The sequence below is a fragment of the Eutrigla gurnardus genome (genome assembly GCF_963514095.1).
Source record: "Eutrigla gurnardus genome assembly, chromosome: 23".
Classification (NCBI taxonomy): domain Eukaryota; kingdom Metazoa; phylum Chordata; class Actinopteri; order Perciformes; family Triglidae; genus Eutrigla; species Eutrigla gurnardus.
The window spans coordinates 4,101,437-4,124,622 of record NC_139934.1 but is presented as its reverse complement, the minus strand read 5'-3'; the positions used below and the strand labels follow the sequence as shown (position 1 = coordinate 4,124,622).

The 23,186-nt window shown below is 41.5% G+C and overlaps 4 protein-coding genes across 6 annotated transcripts; 1 reads left to right on the top strand and 3 right to left on the bottom strand.

Moving 5' to 3' along the window:
• Positions 1–36: 36 nt before the first annotated feature.
• Positions 37–7,185, bottom strand: LOC311009274 (butyrophilin subfamily 2 member A1-like). Its single transcript, XM_084003340.1, has 5 exons — positions 7,048–7,185; positions 3,225–3,602; positions 3,043–3,132; positions 2,627–2,727; positions 37–2,002 (listed from the first exon to the last, which is right to left on the bottom strand). The coding sequence occupies exons 1-5, from the start codon at positions 7,166–7,168 to the stop codon at positions 1,964–1,966; spliced, it is 729 nt and encodes a 242-aa protein (XP_083859466.1). The 5' UTR covers positions 7,169–7,185; the 3' UTR covers positions 37–1,963.
• Positions 7,186–9,948: 2,763 nt separating this feature from the next.
• LOC311009271 (low affinity immunoglobulin gamma Fc region receptor III-like) lies at positions 9,949–14,499 on the top strand. 2 transcript variants are annotated; one of them, XM_084003333.1, is made up of 6 exons: positions 9,949–10,065; positions 10,824–11,087; positions 11,183–11,443; positions 11,561–11,677; positions 12,421–12,492; positions 13,443–14,499. In XM_084003333.1, exons 1-6 carry the CDS (start codon positions 10,035–10,037, stop codon positions 13,493–13,495), a joined length of 798 nt encoding a protein of 265 aa, XP_083859459.1. In that variant the 5' UTR covers positions 9,949–10,034; the 3' UTR covers positions 13,496–14,499. The 2 variants fall into 2 exon arrangements, with proteins under 2 accessions (XP_083859459.1, XP_083859458.1); XM_084003332.1 differs by lacking the exon at positions 9,949–10,065 and having other exon boundaries at positions 10,222–11,087.
• A 362-nt stretch (positions 14,500–14,861) lies between these two features.
• Positions 14,862–19,192, bottom strand: LOC311009266 (uncharacterized protein). Its single transcript, XM_084003325.1, has 3 exons — positions 19,067–19,192; positions 17,545–17,890; positions 14,862–16,849 (listed from the first exon to the last, which is right to left on the bottom strand). The coding sequence occupies exons 2-3, from the start codon at positions 17,863–17,865 to the stop codon at positions 15,062–15,064; spliced, it is 2,109 nt and encodes a 702-aa protein (XP_083859451.1). The 5' UTR covers positions 17,866–17,890; positions 19,067–19,192; the 3' UTR covers positions 14,862–15,061.
• A 1,667-nt stretch (positions 19,193–20,859) lies between these two features.
• Positions 20,860–23,186, bottom strand: LOC311009275 (Fc receptor-like protein 5). Of its 2 annotated transcripts, none has more exons than XM_084003341.1 (5): positions 22,805–23,186; positions 22,303–22,554; positions 21,954–22,211; positions 21,522–21,647; positions 20,860–20,996 (listed from the first exon to the last, which is right to left on the bottom strand). In XM_084003341.1, exons 1-5 carry the CDS (start codon positions 22,833–22,835, stop codon positions 20,956–20,958), a joined length of 708 nt encoding a protein of 235 aa, XP_083859467.1. In that variant the 5' UTR covers positions 22,836–23,186; the 3' UTR covers positions 20,860–20,955. The 2 variants fall into 2 exon arrangements, with proteins under 2 accessions (XP_083859467.1, XP_083859468.1); XM_084003342.1 differs by having other exon boundaries at positions 21,522–21,644; positions 22,805–23,184.

Sequence of the window (23,186 nt, the reverse complement as noted above, 5' to 3'; positions counted from 1 at the left end):
CCCGACTTTTGGCACAGACACATTATTCACAGCACATACGATGCAAACAAATGTGAAATGTGTTTTATTTTTATAACATTTACTATTTAAACGAACACGAAGTGAGGTTAAAACCTTCCGGAGGGATTAAAAGTGCATTGTGTGTGAAACAGAGTTAAGTTATAACAAACAGGTAGCTTTTAACATCTGAATAAACAAATGCATGCTGATAAATATTCCACAGCAACAACGACAAGAGAAACAAACTTCCATCATTTGTCTTTTTAAAAGACGCCAAAGCTTCTTCACTCTACATATACATATTTAAATTATTACAGAATAAAAGGAAAAGGCAAGGAATCTGTTTTGACATCATCTGATGAACAGATTTAGTCCTGACTCATTTTTACCATAATAATAATAATAATTCTCTATTTATATAGCACTTTTCGCAGCACAAAGTCACAAAGTGCTTCACAAAACATAATAAGACAAGGTATGTTTTTAACTGTGCCTTGAAGGCTTCAATCGACGCAGAGGCTCTTAAGTCTGAGGGAAGGGCGTTCCAGAGTCTGGGGGCCACCGAACGGTTAAAGGCTCGGTCCCCTTTCGTTTTGAGGTTGGTTCGGGGCAGAGCGAGGAGCCCCTGGTCGGAGGACCTTAGGGACCGGCTAGTGGAGCAGGGCTGGAGGAGGTCGGAGATGTAGGCCGGGGCAGACCCATGCAGGGCATTGAAGGTGGTTACCAGAATTTTAAATTGGAATCTGAAAGCTATGGGGAGCCAATGTAGGGCCCGGAGGATAGGAGTGATATGACAGGACTTCTGTGAGCGAGTTAGCAGCCTAGCGGCAGCGTTTAGTTGTAGACGGTCCAGAGATGATTCATTGAGGCAGGTAAACAGTGAGTTACAGTAATCGAGTCTGGATGAGATGAAAGCGTGGACGGCCAGTTCCAGTTCTGAGCGGGATACCATGGTTCTGAGTCTAGCAATATTTCTGAGATGGAAGAAGCAGGTGCGGGATAGGGTTTTGATGTGTTTGTCTAGGAGCATGTTTTGATCAAACGCCGAGGTTTCTCAGGCTGGAGCGGATGTTACAGGTTAAGGCCCCCATGTGGGCAGTCACCTTGGCTACGACGGGATCAGCAGCAACAATGAGAACCTCCGTTTTCTCTGGGTTTAGCTGGAGGGAGTTGCCTGCCATCCAGTTCTTAATGGCAGCTAAGCATTCTAAGAGAACATTTATTTTTTCTAAGTTATCTGGTTTAAAGGATAGATATAGCTGGATATCGTCTGCATAGCAATGATAGGAAATACATTTGAAACTATTGATTAGGGGGCCCAACACAGAGCCTTGAGGCAGGCCGCAATGTAAGGCTGCGGGCACAGATGTGTGCTCAAAGGTGGATGAAGACTAATTCTTGAAATGAAGGGGGTTACCCCCCCCCCCCTGAATTTGAATTTGACTACATTTACATTTAAGTCATTTAGCAGACGCTTATGTCCAAAGCGACTTACAATAAGTACATTTGTCAAACGAAGGAAACAAAGAAACCACAACATATCATTGCCGATAAAGTAAGAGCTAAAAATAGAACAAGTGTTAGGTCCTCATCTGAGTAAAGTAGTGCTTCAAGAGCAACAGTGCTACGATCAGAGTGCTATAGGTAAGGTAAGGGGGGAGGGTGTTAGTGGGTCATGCTATGTAGAGTCGAGGTGAAGTCTGAACAGGTGACTAGATAAAAAAAAAATGTAAAAGTCAGTGTAACCTCGATAACTAGTTCCAGTGCCTGTGGCGAGAGCTCCAACGTATTCATGCAAATGTAGAAGTTATGGAAATACAGCGTCGTCCGTCTGCATCACATGCAAAGCAGCGGGCAGATTAGATCCCGACGAGGCCGAGGCTCAACACGCAAATAATCCTGTCATCAAAGTCCCTGTGATGAAGGTCCAACCCGTGGAGGAACAGGTCGCTGGTTTGAATCCTTACACCAATGGCGCCGAGACAAGAGGTCGCTTCATAAGCTGGAGGGACAATTAAAAGGAAATTAATAATAATAAGAATAATTAGTCTTCATGCAGGGAAGGATGCAGGGAACAAAAAAACTTGAAAAAGTAAAGACTTATGTGGTGGAAATCAGTTTATGATCACCTGATGAGAAATAAGAATACAACTCCTAACAGCGCTTTTAGTCATTTATTCTATAAAGAGTCCAAAAACAGGCTAGCAGTCGCTACAGACAGACTGTAAACAGACAAAGTCTAATAAGTCAAAGCTCTCGCAAACAGGGTGTCCAAGCGGACCGCATCACCGACACACAGCTTCAGAGCAAACTATCTGGCCAGACAGCAAACTATCTGGCCAGACAGTCTTCAGTCTTGAGAAGGGCTTTTTATACAGTTGTTTGTGATGTGTCATCAGAGAAGTATTGTTCCGTTGTTTGTGTAGACGGAGAACTTTGTCCATATTGACTTGCCAGCTGTGCTGGTGTCACAAGATGCATTTCACAACTCATGTAACACATGACATGACATAAGTACAGAATACAGGTTACCTCATGACACTTGGAATAGTATGAGTTAAAACTACTCAAACTACTAATTATACTATAATGAACTACTAAATGAAAAATTCCCATCACAACTTACTTTCTGTTTTTGATACTTGTGTGTTAAAAATCCCACGACTCCACCAACCAGGATCATCGCCAGGACACAGGAAACGCCGATTCTGCTCCGACGGGACGAACCTGGAGAACAATCAGACAGACTTCAACACGACACGAAGGACTTACAGTTCTGAAGATTTCTGCCTGAAAATAATTTTTAATGATAATTATGTCATTTAATGACGTTTCCTGTGACCCTTCACAATAAAAGCGGCCTCACGTTTCAGTGGGAAATAAGAGAATATCAAGGAGATTAAGTTGTTCAGTGTGTGAACTTGACTCCCCCACACACTTTAAAGGCTGCTATAAAATACATTTACCGTCTAAAAAGATTGCGATGAAATTCTTTCCTAAACAGGGATAAAAAGAAAGTTATAAATTAGCATTTTTCCTCACCGTTAACGTCCGACTCCCCCGTCGGATCAGGGTTTTTTGCAGTAGGTTGCAGTGGTGTCTCCGTTGTCCACGTTTGGGCAGATTTTGGTTCTGGAAAAAAACATTTACAATAAGCAATCGTTGCTCGCAGAGCGACAGCAAAGTTGCTGAATAATTACATTTTTTTTAACAGATTATCTCACCAACGACGAGACGAACAACTGAAAACCGCGTTGGGCTCTTTAACTTGGGGATGAAACACCGGAACCTCCCGCCGTCCGCCAGCGTCACGTTGGTGATCCTGAGCGACAGGTTGCCGTGCCTCAGGTCGCCGGCGGACAGCGTCGTCCGGTTGACGAACTCCGCCATCTTCATGTCCGGGACCTCGTGGCCGTCCCGGTACAGGTGCACGTAGGCGACGCGTCTCAGCCGGTCGTTGGGGTCGGGTCGGAGGTCGGGCCTCGACCACTCCACCGTCAGGCCCGCCACGTCGCGCGCCGGCTCCACGTGGCACGGCAAGATGACGTCGTCGCCGGGAGACGCCACGATTGGCCGAGGCGAACCGATAACCCGAGGCTGACCTGGAACGTGGAGGAAAAATGTGCGTTAATTACGGCACCAATCATTTGACCTCGGTCGAAAGTCCCTTTTTGTTGTACAACTGTTAAAAATACGTGATTAGAAATACGACGCACACAAAAGTGTCGTAAGTGACCTCTCTCGACGTTCGGGACCAGGATGTGACGTTACGGGTTTCGCTCCTTCTTCTCTTTCAGGATGATAAAAAGAGTCGCTGGATGAAAACGTTAAAAACATTAGTGACGTAACGCAGCCAACGAGTTAGCAACGTACGTTGCGTGAGACGAGAGAGGGAGGTTACACACAAAACTTAACCATACTACGACCACGCCGTTTGTTTTGGGGCCACTTTTAACTTTTCTCTCTCCGTCCAATTCCTTTCGCAATTAATCGATTAATACGTCGAATCACAAGTTGTCACAATCCCAGTCTCTCAGAGTCCAGGGTGACGTCCCAAAAACACCCACAACACAAAAGTATTTGGTTCACTAACAGTGTTGGGAGTAACGCGTTACAAAAGTAATGCATTACGTTTTGCTGTAACGCGGTAATGTAAGGCATTACAAAAAAAAAACTGGTAATATTTTACTCGGTACAAATCTCAGTAACGCGCGTTACAATGCATTTTAAACCCGAAATCAATTGACTACAAGATCGCGAGATGTGCAAACACTCCACTTTAGGAAAAGTGTGAAAGCCGGTCCGTGTGACTCTACACTATGTTAATTAAGCGCTGTTGTTAGCAGGCTCCATGAGCTGGACACCGACTCACGGAGCGGCTCCCGGTCGGTCAGAGCGCAGCCGACCCGGCACACTGAGGATCAACAGCTGAGGGGCGGCGGCGAAAAGGCGGAGGCTCCGATTCTCCCCGTCGGTTTTGAACCGCTTTTATGTCCGCGTCATAACGCTTTAGGTGCGAGTTTAAAACAGTAGGTTTACTTCAAAACGCGAGCGTCAGACGCTGTCAGAGATTAATGAACAGTGTTTTAGAGCTCCCCTAAATGTCTCAGGTAGGCTTTCAGGTCATTTCGCAGCAAAACACAGCGCCTTCCGGGTAAAAAAGACGTACGGACAATCTGCAATGAAAAATGGCCCTGTTATTTCATCCCCGAATCCCATTCATGAACACAATATCAAATATCAGTTAACGAGTCGTTTTCCGTTTTAAAACGAATAACGGGATATGAGTCATTTTCCGTTTTAAAACGAATAATGGGATACGAGTCATTTTCCGTTTTAAAACGAATAACGGGATATGAGTCATTTTCCGTTTAAAAACGAATAACGGGATATGAGTCGTTTTCCGTTTTTCGTTCTTTTATTTTGAAGCGAAAAACATCACATCCTGCTGTGTAATGAGCTGCATTGAACACAAGAAGATCTATTGAGAACAAAAAATCCATATTTCCTTTTATTTTGTATAAAAGTAATGCAAAAGTAGTGTAATGCCTTACAATTCAAAGACAGTAATATTGTAATGTAACTAATTACTTTGAAATGACAGTAACAAGTAATAAATAATGCATTACGCTTTTGAAGTAAATTGCCCAACACTGTTCACTAATAATAATAATAATAATTATTATTATTATTTATTTATATAGCACTTTTCGCAGCACAGAGTCACAAAGTGACGACAGTAATTACCTGCCATGCAGTTCAAAGGCCTGTCGAAACAGGTAGGTTTTTAACTGAGCCTTGAAAGCTTCAATCGACCCAGAGGCTCTCAAGTCTGGGGGGAGAGGGTTCCAGAGTCTGGGGGCCACCGAACGAAAGGCTCGGTCCCCTTTCGTTTTGAGGTTGGTTCGGGGAAGAGCGAGGAGCCCCTGGTCGGAGGACCTTAGGGACCGGTTAGTGGAGCAGGGCTGGAGGAGGTCGGAGATGTAGGCCGGGGCAGACCCATGCAGGGCATTGAAGGTGGTTACCAGTATTTTAAATTGGAATCTGAAAGCTATGGGGAGCCACTAGGATAAAAACTACCTGAAACACCAAGTGTGTTTTCCTGATGAACAGAGCATGTGATTCGCTTTCAGGTGTCAGCTGATCGAAACTGTTTTTAATAATAATAGATCAAAACTGAGAAACAGAAGTTCAAACTTGTCCATCACAGCATCCAGCAGCTGCTTCCTCCCAGTCCAAAGACATGAGGATGGACCTGTCTGTCTCTACATGTCTCCCTGTGATAGACTGGTTACCTGTCTGTCTCTACATGTCTCCCTGTGATAGACTGGTTACCTGTCTGTCTCTACATGTCTCCCTGTGATAGACCGGTTACCTGTCTGTCTCTACATGTCTCCCTGTGATAGACTGGTTACCTGTCTGTCTCTACATGTCTCCCTGTGATAGACTGGTTACCTGTCTGTCTCTACATGTCTCCCTGTGATAGACTGGTTACCTGTCTGTCTCTACATGTCAGCCCTGTGATAGACTGGTTACCTGTCTGTCTCTACATGTCTCCCTGTGATAGACTGGTTACCTGTCTGTCTCTACATGTCAGCCCTGTGATAGACTGGTTACCTGTCTGTCTCTACATGTCTCCCTGTGATAGACTGGTTACCTGTCTGTCTCTACATGTCTCCCTGTGATGGACTGGTTACCTGTCTGTCTCTACATGTCTCCCTGTGATAGACTGGTTACCTGTCTGTCTCTACATGTCTCCCTGTGATAGACTGGTTACCTGTCTGTCTGTCAGCCCTGTGATAGACTGGTTACCTGTCCAGGTGAACCCTGCCTTCACCCAATGACAGCTAGGATTGGCTCCAGCCCCCCCACAACCCTGAATACAGGATAAGCGGTAGATGATGGATGGATGGATGGATGGATGGATGGATGGATGGATGGATGGATGGTATTTAACCTCATTGCATTCACAGCGGGCAGAGCCCGGTAAATAAAAAGCTGGAAACCTTGACTGGTATATTGGGTGCAAAGGCTTAGCAGCTGTTGTAGCCCAGCAGTGCGCGGATAAGATGATTGATTAGACCATCACCGACCATACAGCCAGGACGACAAGCGTTGAGACTCTCGGAGAGATCGTCCATATAAATATTAAACAATACATTCTGCCTTGGTGAACACCATGGTTCACATGGAATGGGGCAGATGTACTTCACCCTCATGGTCTGTTGAACATACCAGAATGTTATTAATGTTCATTTTCTAACAAGATATCAAGGAACCCCTCTTTCACACAATGTCTTGAGCATTTGTTCATGATTCCCACGATGCCTTCGATGTTTTGTGCTTTAAATTTAGTTCTGCCTTCAATAATAATGTCATGATTTAACTTCTGTCTGTTCCATCCATTCAAAGTGATTCCGGTGTGTTTTAGCGTTCGGAGCTTATCTTTTTGATCGCCTCAACGGCATTTATTCCACGTTTTTACGACTGTAAGTCGTTGCTACGGTAACGGCGTGGCGCCAGTGACGTCATGTAACGCGAGCTTACCTTCGACAGGCGTGCAGCGGAGAAGAAGCAAGCAGAGGACGAGGGTGAAGCGGAGGATCCCCGGGGAGAGAGCAACGCTGCAGCTCAGCCTCTCCGCGTCCATTAAAACACGCGGATCCATGAAGTCTGAGGCGCGGAGCCGGAAGCGCAGCCACTTTATACTGTATGACGTCATAACCGCTCCACTTGTCTCGTGACTATAGGGAAATCCCTTTCCGTGACAACAGAACTATTATGATGACTACTAGCCTAATTATTTACAAGCAGAAACTGTTGTATATATATATACAGTCGTCTTCAAAATTATTCATACCCTTGCTAATTGTTGTGATCTTTTTGTGATGAAATGACTGCATTTTTTTCAAGTTTGTTTATGAATTATGTGTGACCAATAAGTGAAAGAATGACATCAATACACAATTCAAGAAATTCTTCATTTCAGGGGTATTTTATTCATGGATTCCAAAAAAATGCCATGTTCAAAATGATTCATACCCCTGACAATATCTCAACAAAAATGTCCCAAATGTGTTGATCTTTGTCCTGTGGTTATTTTAAGATGTTACAATGGAATAAATACCATTAACATTGTTGAACAAATGTTAAACACTGATTAAAAAAGTTATTTGGCCATATGGATGCTGAATATGTCTGGAGGAAGAAAGGAGAGGCATACAAACCGAAGAACACTGTGCCCACAGTCAAGTACGGCGGTGGAAGCATAATGTTATGGGGATGCTTCTCTTCCAGTGGCACAGGGAACCTTGTCAAGGTCCAAGGAATCATGAGAAAGGAGGATTACATCAGGATCCTTGATGAAAATGTGAAGGAATATGCTGAGAAACTCCAGCTTGGCCACAACTGGACGTACCAGCAAGACAATGATCCTAAACATACTGCCAAGGTAGTGAAGAAATGGTTCAAGGACAATGATGTCAACGTCCTAGAATGGCCAAGTCAGAGTCCTGACCTGAACCCCATCGAAAACTTGTGGCATCACTTGAAGACCAGAGTGAAGGCTAGGAAACCGACCAAACCTGACCCAGCTTGAGGCTTTCGCAAAGGAAGAGTGGGCAAACATCTCACAGGAGACATGCAGGAAGCTTGTGGACACATACGAGAATCGTCTCGAAGCAGTCATAAAAAACAAAGGCTATGCGATTGACTATTAAAGAAAGACATTGGACTAGGGTATGAATCATTTTGAACATGGCATTTTTTTGGAATCCATGAATAAAATACCCCTGAAATGAAGAATTTCTTGAATTGTGTATTGATGTCATTCTTTCACTTATTGGTCACACATAATTCATAAACAAACTTGAAAAAATGCAGTCATTTCATCACAAAAATAAAAGATCACAACAATTAGCAAGGGTATGAATAATTTTGAAGACGACTGTATATATACTTGCTGCTGATGCTGATGATGATGCTGATGATGCTGATGATGCTGATGATGATGATGTTGTGGTTATAGAGCGACACACATCCTGACAGTCAGTCTGAACTCAGGCTGAGCTGCAGCTCTCAGTCAGCAGCATGGAGCTCACAACACTGTGCACTATTGTTGGTAAGTGACAGACTCAAGACTTAAACGCCGTTAGAAGTGTGTGTGTGTGTGTGTGTGTGTGTGTGTGTGTGTGTGTGTGTGTGTGTGTGTAAATCCTTGAAAGCATCTATTTAAAACGTTTATTGAAACTACTTCCTGTTCTAATTATGTGAGCAGATTTTTTTTTTTAATCTGAAGAGGGAGCAATACTGTTGACAAACACATATATATATATATATATATATATATATATATATATTAATATATATATATATATATTAATATATTAATATATATATATATATATATATATATATATATATATTAATATATATATATATATATATATATTAATATATATATTAATATTACAATATCCATTTTGTACAAATATTTTAACATAGATTATGCAATAAATATTTCTACTAAATGTCTAAATGCTGGAGAATCAGTCCTCATTCATCGCCCCTGTGGACACGCACCTTGAATGGGACGCGGGGAAAGCCTGTGGACACGCAGTGCGTCATACTGTATGACGTCATACAGAAACCGCCCCCACTTTCCCTTCGTCTCATGACAACACGAGGTATTTTTTCCACGTGTAGCCAAATTATTTCCAAGCAGAAACTGTTCGCTTCCTCGTTCGGCGTGTGGGCTTTACGTCACATACCTCCAAACCTTTATTATTTAATTTGTATTTAATGTGTTTACTGTCTTATTAAAGCTATTTACATTTACTTGAAGCAGAGGTTCCCTTACTGTGAGGCGCGCCTCCCCTAGGGGGCGCCAAATAATTTGAGGGGAGGCGAAAAACTCATTTCATTTTCATTTATTTCACCAAAGACTTTGGTTTCCATGGGAACAACGCCGCCGCATCGCTAGTTGGCATCGTTTACGGTCGGAACTACGACGGTATCTGATCGTCTTCGAACCTCCGACTTTCGTTCTTGATGAATGAAAACATTCTTGGCAAATGCTTTCTCTTTCGTCCGTCACTGTTTTCAGAGGGGAGGCCCACATTGATAGAGTTTGGGAACCCATGACTTATAGAATTATACATATATAGAAATACATCAAAAGGGGAATAAGTGAATGTGTGTAAGTGTTGTTGTTGTCCTGCTTGTTGTTTTTATGAGACCAAAAACACATTTCCACACCGTGGACAATAAATGAAACTAACTAACTAACTAACTACATTAAAGTAAGTCATTACATTAGTAAGTAGTATTTATTAGTAAATAATAGATAGTTCTGCAACTGCATTTTTGACATCATTATTTGAAGTCCTAAAAAAATTGATGCTGGTGCTGATGATGATGTTGTTGTTGATGCTGATGATGCTGATGATGCTGATGTTGTTGTTGTGGTTATAGAGCGACACACATCCTGACAGTCAGTCTGAACTCAGGCTGAGCTGCAGCTCTCAGTCAGCAGCATGGAGCTCACAACACTGTGCACTATTGTTGGTAAGTAACAGACTCAAGACTTAAACACCGTTAGAAGTGTGTGTGTGTGTGTGTGTGTGTGTGTGTGTGTGTGTGTGTAAATCCTTGAAAGCATCTTTTTAAAACGTTTATTGAAACTACTTCCTGTTCTAATTATGTGAGCAGATTTTTTTTTTTAATCTGAAGAGGGAGCAATACTGTTGACAAACATAAATATATATATATATATATATTAATATTACAATATCCATTTTGTACAAATATTTTAACATAGATTATGCAATAAATATTTCTACTAAATGTCTAAGTGCTGGAGAATCAGTCCTCTACTTTTGATGTCGTTCTTCGATGTTGATTTTGTTTCATGTGAGGTCACCCACACAAATCAAATGAGTTAAAACAGCAATCAAGCATCACGAAACCATCGTCTGCATTTCCGTTCTTAGCAGCCTCATATTTGTAATATAGTTCTTTTTAGGGGTCACACTTGCAGCCGCCAGTTTGCTGATGGTGCAGCTGCAGAGGGTGAGATGGTGTTGCATGTGTTGGTTTCATGTTTGCATTGTACTCATTCTGCAACCATTGTTAGTAGAGAAGTTTAAATCTACTCGTTGTTCAAATCAGCTGTGAAACAAGGAAGCACAATACAGTAAAAAAAGTGCAAAAAAGGCTGTAATTGCTGCAAAAAAGGTGCAGAAATGTAAAGGACTTCTGTTGCTGGGGTTGTGAACACATGTACGTTGATGAATCTCTAGTTTCATCGCCTCTCCGTCTCCTAGCCTCTCTGAGCGTCGTCCCCAACAGATCCCAGTTCTTTCTGTACGAGTCCGTCGCCGTGAGCTGCGAGGGGCCGGGAAACGCCTCCTCGTGGCGAGTCAAGAGAAACACCGCCAAGCACCGAAACGAGGAGTGCTCCACCACTTGGGGGACAAGAAACGAGTCCCGGTGCTTCATCGATGCCGTTTACCCGCTGGACAACGGAGCGTACTGGTGCGAGCTCGGAGCCCGGGGCTGCAGCCACGCCGTCAACATCACCGTGACGGGTGGGTCCGACCAAAACAAGGATCCTGCATCGTCCTCTTCCCATCGTGGGAATATTCATAGTAGCCTGAACCGTTTGACCTTTCTGACCTTTCAGGCGGCTCTGTGATCCTGGAGAGCCCCGTCCTCCCGGTGAACGAGGGGGAAGCTGTGACTCTGCGGTGCCTCAACAGGACGACTTCCTCCTCCTCCTCCTCCTCCAGCTTCCCAGCCCAGTTTTACAAAGACGGCCTCCTCATCGGGAGCAGCCCGACGGGACGCATGACCATCCACGGTGCGTTCAAGTCCCATGAGGGGCTCTACAAGTGCAGCATGGTGGGAGCTGGAGAGTCACCGGACAGCTGGCTGTCTGTGAGAGGTGAGACAACGAGCGAGAGAGACGGATGTTTGGCTGAACGCCGGGGATGTAGATGATGAGATTGATATCTCAGCTGCATTGAGGTCAAACTGTGGTGTTTTTTTCTCACTTGTTTAGGTGAAGCCGTGCATCCTGAATGGTTTCACACCCCTCTCACCCACACGCTGCTTCCTGTTGTGGGCGTCTGCCTCGTTGCCTCCGTGATGCTGCTGCTCCTATGGAGGAGTCGCAAAGGTCAGGTGTCTCCACGGCAACCAAATGACATTTTACATACAGATGAGTCGCTCTAGAGTCCTACGCTACTATGATGATTGTCATATTATTATGAGCTGGTGTATTTTGCCTCAACCCCACATTCTGCCACAAATACTATAATAATACTATTTGAATAGAACAATGAGCTATATATGATATATGTGTTACACAGCAGCAGAGATAAATAAATAAACACGTTAGAAGTGAATCGACAGCATTCTTTCCTGCCTATTATTAGAAGTTTAAGACGTCATTTTAAATACTCGATGAATGCCACGACGTAAACCTGAACAAACACTCACAAAAGCTCTTTCATAGACGATCAAAGGGTTTCACTCGTCAATGAGGTGGAAAATATCCTCGGAACTCAAAACCTCCGTCAGCAGGAGTTTCTGATTGGTGGATTTCACTTTGGATGATGAGAAGAAGGAAGTTTAATAATACCTCAACACATAATATAGTAATATAGTCCAAAAACGGTGTATTATGCATTGGGTATCCTTAACATAGTGTATTCTGCAAGAAAAAAATTCTAAAAATAAAAAAGTGAATTTTTCAGATAGGAGGTTGAACACTGATCATGCTGCTCGACTGGTTTTTAGAAAACTTGTTTCCTCTGATTTAAAAAGAAGAAGATGTGATGGGATTTGTAATCAAGGTTTCTGATTTTTTAAGAATAGAAAATGTGCCCTTGAGTGTGTAACAGTGTTGTTGTGATGCAGGGCGGCTGGAACCGGGTGTGTCGTACACGGACGTCACCATCACACAGGAAGTACAACCGAAGAGGAACACAGGTAACACAAAAAACAACACAAAACTAATCAGAATTCCCAGTGAGATATTAAACTACAGAAATTTACCAAAAACATTTACCAAAACCCCACCAGCTCAGGGTTTCATCATGAGTCACTGATTACACACTCAGTTCATGTGACATTTGTTTTGTGGTTTCAGTCATGTGACCAGTCATTAGTAAACAAAAGACAGCATGTTCATCACATGGTAAACCATATTCAACTTTTTCAGGCATTTCACAACAGTGTTATTAATATTAAGTAGCCGGGTCATGATTTCTCCAATTTATTTATTTATTTATTTTTTTAAGTTACATCATGTAACGGCCGACATCTCTGGCTGATAACATTATCAAGTTCAAAAAGAAAATGATTCTCACCGGGTACAGGGAGGAAGGGTCTAATTATCATTGTTTTTTATTTTGATTGTTATTAATTCTTTCTTAATTTCCTGTTTGTTTTTTCACTTGGGTACTTATTTGTTATTCATTGATATTCATTTAATTTTAAATTCTGAATTCATTTATAATTTGGATTCTAACATCTCAATACATTTATATTTTTTATTAAATTAAATATTAAAATTAAATTAAATGAATATGTATATATATATATATATATATATATATAGTTTACTGTATATATATACAGAGAGAGGATACAAATTATTATCCAACTCCTTTTCGCACATGTCCAAAAAAAAAAAAAAAAAAAAATGTTGATTTGGTTGCCTTCTAGTTGTGTAATATTTTATTGTCTCTATGACTCTTTCTGTATCCATTTTGACATGTTTAAAATAAAAAATGTAAATCTAAAAAATAAATGTAATCTGTTTCAGAGGCCTCGTACATTAACGTCAGGCATCCAGGTATAATTGGGTATCATCAGCATAAGCAGGTTGAAGGAGTGTTTCTAATAATATTTAATCATTCACGTGTGTTTTTCCTCAGAAACTGACGCTCCGTCAACCTTCTACTCGACGATTAAACCCGGATCCACCTGAGTGGAAACGACAGGAGCACATTTTATGCATTAAACTGAAGAAAAATCTAAAATGTGTCTAAATGTGATCCACTTCAGCAAAAACACAGAAATACGGTCAAGCATTTACATGAATACACATATTCAAGAAGTCATATTCAAGTAGTTCTTTTTCTGGTTGTCCCAGCAGAAGTTTCGTGAAATCACTGCTCTGATCAACTATGGGAACTAACGCGTGGGTGTTTCAGGTGTCTGTCTGGTCTAAATATAGAAATGAGTCATAAATCTTATCAAGCACGTCTACGTTCCTTGAATGATTTACTCTCACAACAACGTGGTCGAAAGTGGCACCAAACCTCTCATCCCACAGAATAAAACTTTTTGTCTAAAAAAAACCTGAATAAAAAGTCTCTTCTGTCTGTTTTTTTTCTCCCGCTCGCTCACATGCCCTGTGTTGTCACGGTAACCACGACAACAACACCAGGGAAATACTCAGCCTTGTAGGAAGTAAACTTTGGTTTCCTCACCTGATCAGAAATCTACTTTGCATGTTCTCTCAACATCTCTACAGCAGCGAAGAAGGCGTTCCTTCCTCGTTCCTGTCTCCTATGTGGGCTGGACACATGGCCCCAGTGCATGCTGGGATTGCCACAGCTAAGGAGTGATATTTATGTTGTCAGAACTTAAATGAAAGGTTTACAAACCAAATGGCCCCGCCAGGATTCAATACAAAAGAAAATATACATTAAAAATGTATTAATGTTCTAAAGTCGAAGCACAATTGTTGTAATGTTTAATGTTTGTTTTTTGTTGTTGTTTTTTCTTTTGTTTTTTGTTGTTTTTTAGCCTGTGCATTGTTGTATTGGTCTTTTTTTCCTTTTCTTTTTTTAAAATTTATTATTTATTATTTTTTATTATGTAGTGATTGTGTTATATGTTGAGGACCCCCTCGAAAACGAAATTATACATCTCAAGGAGTTTATCATCAATAAACAAATAAACAACAATAAATGTTACGATATTATCTGGCAGGGATAAAAATCAATGTAAGATATACATTTAAAAAAACACTTCGCAGTGATGGATCGGCGCCTTCAGGTGAAAATAAAGACATCTGCCGCCACCTAGTGGGCATTTTGATCATTCATTTCACACCGATGCATCTGGCCAACTCCTAAAACAAAGCTGATTTCTGTGATTATATTGCTCACAGGCACTTATAGAATTATTTTAAGGGATTTGTATTTATGTAAATATGTTTTCCTTTTTTATGTATGGTGACTTTAAGTAATTATTCATCACCTTATATGGTCTTGTCAGCTAGTTTCCGCCCACTTTGGTCTCTCTGTCTCTAGATTTAGAATCACTCAATGAGGCAAGATGGGAGAGATAGATATAATTCCTTTATTTATTTTCATGGCACCTTTCCAACACAAGAGGAGATTCAAACTGCTGCAGGTAAAGCAAAGAAAAGCATTAAAAAACACATTCCACAGCGGAATACAGTTCATTTTAATCATTTAATTAAATCTGCTCCACCATCTGAAGCTATATGCAAATCAATCAAAATCATTCAACAACTCAGTTGTTAATCTGATATGTTATTATTATTATTGTGGTATAACATCTGGTAGTAAACAAGGACATTCTGGTAGTAGTGAGAAATAGCAATTTGCGCGGGACACGGCATGGAGGAGTCTGATGTGGTAGAGAGAGCGTCAGATGTGGTATCGTTAAATCTAAGAGCTAGCATTACAGGTACCAAAGGTGGTGAAAAAGCCACAATTGGAGGTACAATAGGTGGTACAGCAGCTATTATTGGAGGTACAGCAGCTATTATTGGAGGTACAGCAGCTAAAATTGGAGGTACAAAAGGTGGAATTGGAGGTATTGGAGGTATTGGAGGTACAAAAGGTGGAATTGGAGGTATTGGAGGTGCAATAGGTGGAATTGGAGGTATTGGAGGTGCGATAGGTGGAATTGGAGGTACAACGGGTGGTATTGGAGGTGCGATAGGTGGAATTGGAGGTATTGGAGGTGCAATAGGTGGAATTGGAGGTGCAATAGGTGGTACAGCAGCTATAATTGGAGGTACAGCAGCTATAATTGGAGGTACAACAACTGGATTTATAAGTGGAGGTACAAGAAGTGGACCTACGATAACTGGAATTAAAATAGGTATTAGTCCTAATCCCTCGCCTCCCTCGCCTCCCTCCTCGTCTTCCTCATCTTCTCTATCGTTCTTCCTTTTAGTTGTGGTGGTGGTGGATGTTGTAGTGGGAGTAGTCGTTGTAGCAGATGTAGTTTGGGTGTTAGTTGTAGGCTCTGTGGTTGTTTGTTGGGTGGTGGCAGATGTGGTAGTGAGAGGGGCAGATGTGGTAGTGAGAGGGGCTGATGTGGTACTAAGAGGGGCTGATGTGGTACTAAGAGGGGCTGATGTGGTAGAGAGAGGGGCAGATGTGGTACTAAGAGGGGCTGATGTGGTAGAGAGAGGGGCAGATGTGGTACTAAGAGGGGCAGATGTGGTAGTGAGAGGGGCAGATGTGGTAGAGAGAGGGGCAGATGTGGTACTAAGAGGGGCTGATGTGGTAGTGAGAGGGGCAGATGTGGTAGAGAGAGGGGCAGATGTGGTACTAAGAGGGGCTGATGTGGTAGCAGATGTGGTACTAAGAGGGGCTGATGTGGTAGTGAGAGGGGCAGATGTGGTAGAGAGAGGGGCAGATGTTGAAGGTGAAGCGGTAGAGGTGGTTGTGGGTGGAGCAGATGTAGTTGAACTGGTTGGTGGGCAGTCACATCTACTGTCCAGTTGAGAGTAAAACCGAGTGACAGTCGTACTGAGAGGACATCGTGTCCCAGGAAACACTTCGAATGCGGAGTTCGGCGTCCTCAGTTCACGTTGGAGCTCTGCCAAGGTCTTCGTCTCCAGATGTTTGGATCTATCCGGGACGTTTTGGCCCCAGTGTGCACTTGCTAGCCAGTCCCCCTCTATGCTGCTGTAGCAGCAGAATGCCGACCAGAGCAAGGAGGGAATATTAATCCTCTTTTTCCCCATGACGTTGTTGGAGCTGGGCTGTGCCCCAATCACCAAATAGCCTTCTATCACGGCGTTACTGTTGATGCAGTATTTATCCAGAACACATTTGGTGCATCTCTCCATTCTGGCCCAGCTGCCCTTGTTGAACGTGCCTTCTTGTGGGACAACGTTGGTGAGGGTAAAGGTGGACATCTTGTCAATCTTAGTCGATCCATAAGAGCTCGGAAGCAAATGCCCTCTGTCGAACCCTTGGCCGGTGTAATCGGTATTCCCAGCCTGGTGGTGGTAGGTCTCCGATTTGGACGAATCCTCCATGTTGTTGTTGCTAAATAGGTTCTCAAGCTGTAAGAGTTGGAAGGTTACGTTACTGATGTGAGCATTGCAAAAAGGAATCAACAACCAATAACCTTCTGTCTACTCACAGACGACTTGAGCACCAATGAAAATAATTTGATCCCAGGAATTGTCTACACCTCATCGTACCTTTACCGACCAAACATTTGAATAGTTTGGAGTGAGAGCAAGTACTACAAATTTTCTTTATTTGTTTGGTGATATATAACAATAGAAGACATAAGAAGCAGTCCACCTAATGTTTAGGTGCTGTGGCCAGTTGTTGATCAGTTATAGTTATAGCAGCATTTACAATAGTACAAACACTGAACAAAAATATAAACTTTTGGTTTTTGCTCCAATTTTTGGCTTATTTCTCTCAAATTTAGTTCACAAATTTGAGAGAATTTTTTTTTTTAAAGAAATTTAAAAAAAATGGCACAAAAACAAAAAAGTGTTGCATTTATACTTTTGTTCAGTGTACATTGTTTCTGCAGCTATGTAGCATTTCTATAGCAGAAACAGCATCCAAACATATTTCAACACATCTACTAGATCATTGGTTCTCGACTGGTGGTGCCATCTAGTCACACTGCTGAACAGTAGGTGGCGATAATGCCCTGTAATGCCAATTTACACGCACCAGAAAAAAAATGAGTAAAAAATACAACATTATAGCAGTGACTAAGTAGCAAATTACACACCTGTGGTTCTATCTTCCACCTGGTTATCGGTCTCCCGTTGAACACCACCTTTCGGTACCTGTAAGCGGAAAACACTGGGATCTTGTTCTGGATGTCGTAGAGCGTCACAAAGTGTCTGTCGCTGCCCAAAGTCTGGCAAACTGGCTTGTATCTGTTCTGGTTCTGGATGTTCCCGCCCTCCAAGACCCCTGGGACGCGCGGCGGAGTTTCGTTAAGGAGAAACCCTGGACAGGCTGTCATCGACTCGACCACCTTGGTTGACGTGGGAGCGATGGAGAGGAGGAGGAGGAGGGAAGTGGCGATGGGCAGGAGGTAATGCATCTCTGGTGATGTCACCGTCGAAACCCTGGGTCATTAAGTCAGAGAGGACGACGTCACTGTATCAGAATCAGCTTTAATGGCCAAGTAAGTGTCAGCACATATGAGGAGTTTGACTCCAAAATGAATAAAGATAAACAAAGATAAACTGCAGAACATAAACATTTGACTACTATATGCAGATATAAATGTAACAATATACTGGTTGTCATAGCAACGGCAAACATCCGGTCTTAGCATAACCAATGCTATGACAAGTGAAAGCTACCGCTAGCATCGTAGCCCAACCGTCCCGATCAATAAACACCCATAAGATGATCATTTGGCCTCATATAAGTAAAACCAACAATAACATCAACATCATCATCAGCCTAAAGACCTTAAACGAGGCGATGTCACACCTTGTGATGTGTTAATTAAAACACATGAATAAAAAATTAATGCTTACATTCATGGTAAGTTAGCTAGCATGAATGCCGTTGTTACCATCGTAATACATTTGCCACTTTTTAAAAATTTGAGATTTTATAAATTCTCAAATTTGTCACTTTATAATCTCGTAAATTTGCGATTTTATAGATCCTCAAATTTGCCACTTTCTAAACTCGTAAATTTGCAGTTTTATAACTTCACAAATTTGCCACTTTCTTAACTCGTAAATTTGCGATTTTATAAATTCTCAAATTTGCAATTTTATTTATTTGCTACTTTAAAAACTTGCAAATTTGCGACTTTTTTACTCTCAATATTGCCCCCCTCCTTGCTTTGTTTTCCCCCCCTACATTTGCCCTAATATGCCGTCATAGTAATGCCTTGAATATAAAACGAATAAATTAGCTTCATAAAAATGACTCCCAACATCTGTTTTAGTTTGTAAACAGTAATAAGTAAAACACCGGCTCTTGTAAGCACGTCCATCGACGTTGTGCTATCAGATTACTTTGAAGCGCGTCCACATAAATGTACTCTTCACTCACATGGGTCATTCAGCTGTGTGGAAACGAGGGAATACGCAGAATGGCAGTTGTTGTAAACTACAGTTTATTTATGCATATAGACGGATTTAAATGGAAACAAAAGATGCAAAAAAAATGCAAACAAGGCATCTTTGATTTGTATTTTCTGCACATTTGCATTCACTTAGATATCACAGATGCACACATACAAAACCAAGTATAACAGGTGGAATCAAAGAGAAGCTTACTGCGACGGAGTTATCCTGATTATCAGCTGGTGGGAACAAGTCGGACTTTCTCAACTGAGCCCGAGGAGGAAGTCTTTCTTTTTATGTCTGTCTAAAAGAAGGACGGGCAGGAAGAGGATGTGATCGGCGCCGTTGGACCAGTGATGGATACTTTGGTTTGTCAGAGAGAATATACATAACAAATATATCTTTTTAAATATTTCACTCCATCCTGATCATTTCGCATGTTTCAACACATCCATTACAAATGTGCAAAACTACATTTCTAACTAATTCAGGTTTGTTCAAACTCAAACAAACTCTTTTTTTAATCAGCAATAATAACATTGCACTCACTTAGTTGTTGCCGAGACTTGGAAACCATAAATGAAAGTACGTTATGTACGTCTGTGATTTGCTGAATCTGAAAAACAGTAAAAAAAAAAAAAAAAGGAAAAAAAAGAAATGTGCAAAAATGCTGCCGTTTCCGTCAGTGAGAGCTGAATATGTGGATTCCTGAAAAGCAGCTTTCACAGAAATCTCTTGTTCCTCTTTCACAAGATGTTAAGGTCACGTACATTAATAAAGTCAAATGAGTGCATCAACATTTTGGCTGCTTGATAGTAGGAAGACAATATTGGTAAGAGAGACTTTGGTGAAAATAAAAATAAAAACAATAAACTACACCATTTAAATCACCACTATTACTGCTTTGTTCATGTTGTGAAGTCCTGTAGTCACTGTGAATAGCAAGATGCACTTCAGCTGGTTTACTACAGCGGTTTGCGCCAAAATCAAACAATTGTGTTGTGATTTAATTGCAATAAACGGATATAAATGATGCCGAAGTAACGACATAATGACGCCGGTTGGTAAAAAGTCTGAATTCGTCATTTGTTAGGTCTGACTGCAAGACGACAAGCAAATCCCTTTTAAAATGCTTGTTTTCTGAATGGAGTCTGGTGCTAGGCTATGCTAACATTGTAGCTGCTCCGTAAACACTTAAAGTAACATCATCGAGACATCAATACGGCAGGCATTCAGTGTGAAGGCACCTTAATAATCCTTCTCAGATTCCACCGAGTCAGCGGAAAACAAACTGGCTTCTGTATTTATTTAGGAGAAATGAAAGTAGAAGGTTAGAGGTCAAGTTTTGATTCAGGGAAGTGTTTACTGCCCAAAACTGTCTTCTGTTCAGTAATAAGAGTTGTTTCCTATTAGATTGGGAAGTGCAATTTCTCTTCAGATGATGTATCCCATCATGCATTTCTAAACTTAAGTAAGAATATAGACTTTACTTCATTATTAATTGTACTTTTAATCGATGAGCGTCACTTTCACCATATTTCCGAAGGAAATATTGTACTTTCTTCTCATCTGACTGCTTTTGATATTTTGGAATAATTTTTGCTCTTTTTGATAATCATTTAAATCATATTTTATACTATTAAATACTAAATACTAAGATTTGTTGATTTTCTTTTTATTATTTCAATCATTTTAATAATTTTTGACCTCTGGTATGACATTTTTCAGCATTTTCATTTTTTATTATTTTTTTTTTTTTACAAAACAATCAAATGGATCAATGGAGTATATATTATCTGCAGATTAATAATAATAAATAACAGTTCAGAGTTTTACTTCTTGTCTTGTGTTTTGGATGGAAATGCCCACTAGGTGTCGCTGCATACAAACGAGCTGAAACGTGTTTGTTCTGCCTCCAAGAATAAAAAAGTTCTGCGTAAATGGACACGTCCATACACTTAACTGTTGGTGAGAAAGTATATTTGTATAAAAAGTACACATTTTAAGAGAGAAGTAACCCAAGAAGGGTTTAAATGTTCATATTTGGTTTTGCTCTGCATGTGAACTCTTCTGCTTCTCTTGGTCTTCGAAGGAAACGAGACTCATCTCTCCGTCGAAGCTCTTTTCTTTGCTTCAGCTCGAACTGCAGGAAGAGCAGAAACTTTTAGTGGAGCCTCATTTTAATATAGGATCATCATTTCTCAAGAGAGTTTAAATCCAGATAAGCATCCAGAGTCTAGAGAAGGCTTTTTACACACAGTGGACCTTTAAACTGCAGCTTACGGCGATAAAGTTCAGAGAAAACTGCTAGATGAAAGAATATGTCAAATGTGGTGATTTGTTTAAATACTACAATAATAATAAAATATATAAGGTAAAATAATAAAATACATTATATAAAAATATATAATAATAAATATATAATAAAATACATTATAACAATACTGATAAATATATAATAAAATATCAAATATAAATATCAAATATATAAAAATGAATATAAATTTAAAATAAAATATATGAAAATAAATATACATTTAAAATAAAATATATAAAAATGAATATAAATTTAAAATGAAATATATAAAAATAAATATGAAATGTATAAAAATGAATATAAATTTATCCTACATTCACCTACTGAATGAACAACGTAAATGCCTCCTACCTTTGGCCCACTTCCTGTGGACACGCACACACAAAACGAGCATGACGATGTGGAGGAGGATCAGCAGGACGGTACACACCTGCCTGGGCACCGACATGATGGGAGGGGGAGGCTCAGCGCTCACTGCTGACGGACAGAAAGCATCCCATCCGTTACACCGCAGGTTGTGTGTTGGGCTGAGTGGACGGTTTAAATCACACACAGGCTTCTCAACTGGAGCTCAAACAAGATGTGAGTCACTTCTCAGCACCATTAAGTATCTGGAAATCATCTTCATACTTTGACCGTTATGTTTAATAATGTGTTCTTGTGGTTTCCCGTCATACTGGCCTTGTTTCCATGGTTACCCATGATACCCACAGCGCGGTGCTCGTGTTTTTATTAACACATTGCCATGACGAAGCAAACCTCCACAAAGAGGATCCTCCTCACCTTTGACGGCCAGCCAGCTCTCGGGCGACTCCCCCTTCGTCGGGTGCTCACACTTGTAAAACCCTCCGTCGGACTCGGACACCTTCCACGTCTTGCTTCCCGCCGGGTGAGTCCCGAAGAAAACGCCATCTTTGTAGAACTTGGCCATGAAATCGGACGTGGCTTCCGTCCTCTCGTTGTCTCTGCAGAAACAGCGGAGCGTTACTTCGTCGCCTTCGGCCACAGGAAGTGAGGGGCTCTCCATAATCACAGCGCCACCTAAAACAGAAACAAGCTTGTTTTTTAATCTTGCCCTTGACTTTTAGATTGTAAGCCACACACACACACACACACACACACACGGTGTTACCAGCCACGGTGACGTTGATGGTGTTGCTGCACTCGCCCCGCTCAGACTCGCACCAGTACACGCCGCTGTCCGATGGATAGGCGTCCTCCACGGTGCACGACCTCTCGCTGGACACTCCCCAGCCGGCGTTGCACACCTGAGAGGAGGAAGTGGAGGTGTTCCTCTTGAGGGTCCAGCCGGCGGGCCGGCAGCTCAGAGTGAACGAGTCGTACCAGAAGAACTGACTCTGGTTGGGGTGGATGCTCAGCGCCGCTGGAACACAAGGAGGGATGCCAATATGACCTTTTGACCTCGGAGCGGTCTAGAAATGTGCTTATTCTGCAGTTTGCATTGGTGGAAATACTTAGCATTTAGATTGGAGAAGGAGAAGGAGAAGGTAAAGGAGAAGGAGAAGGAGAAGGAAAAGAAAAGGAAGAAGAAGGAAAAAGAAAAGAAGGAGAAGAAGGAAATGAAAAGGAGAAGCAGAAGAAGGAGAAGAACAAGTCCAGCTTAAAGAACTCACAGAGCATCAGGCAGAGCGATGTGACCTCCATGCTGCCTCAGTGTTGTCTTCTGTTCTTCACCGGCTCAGAAAGACAGAAACTCAGCCCACATCCTGAGTCCACAGGAAACCAAACACAACGAGGTAAAGCAGAGATCACACGTATCGTGTGGAACAAAAGCATCATCGAGCATCATCGCCGAGTTCTTCACAGTCGAGGTTTAGTCTTAAACTACGTCACCGGGATCATTTGACTCATCATGTTTATTTTCACTTCTTGACATTCTTGATTTTTGACTTACCTGAAATAACCAGAACAGGAGGAATGTATGAGACATTTTTTGCAGATTTGTACGAACGTAATACTGTTATAGATTATAAAAATGTAATATTTGTTGAGCTG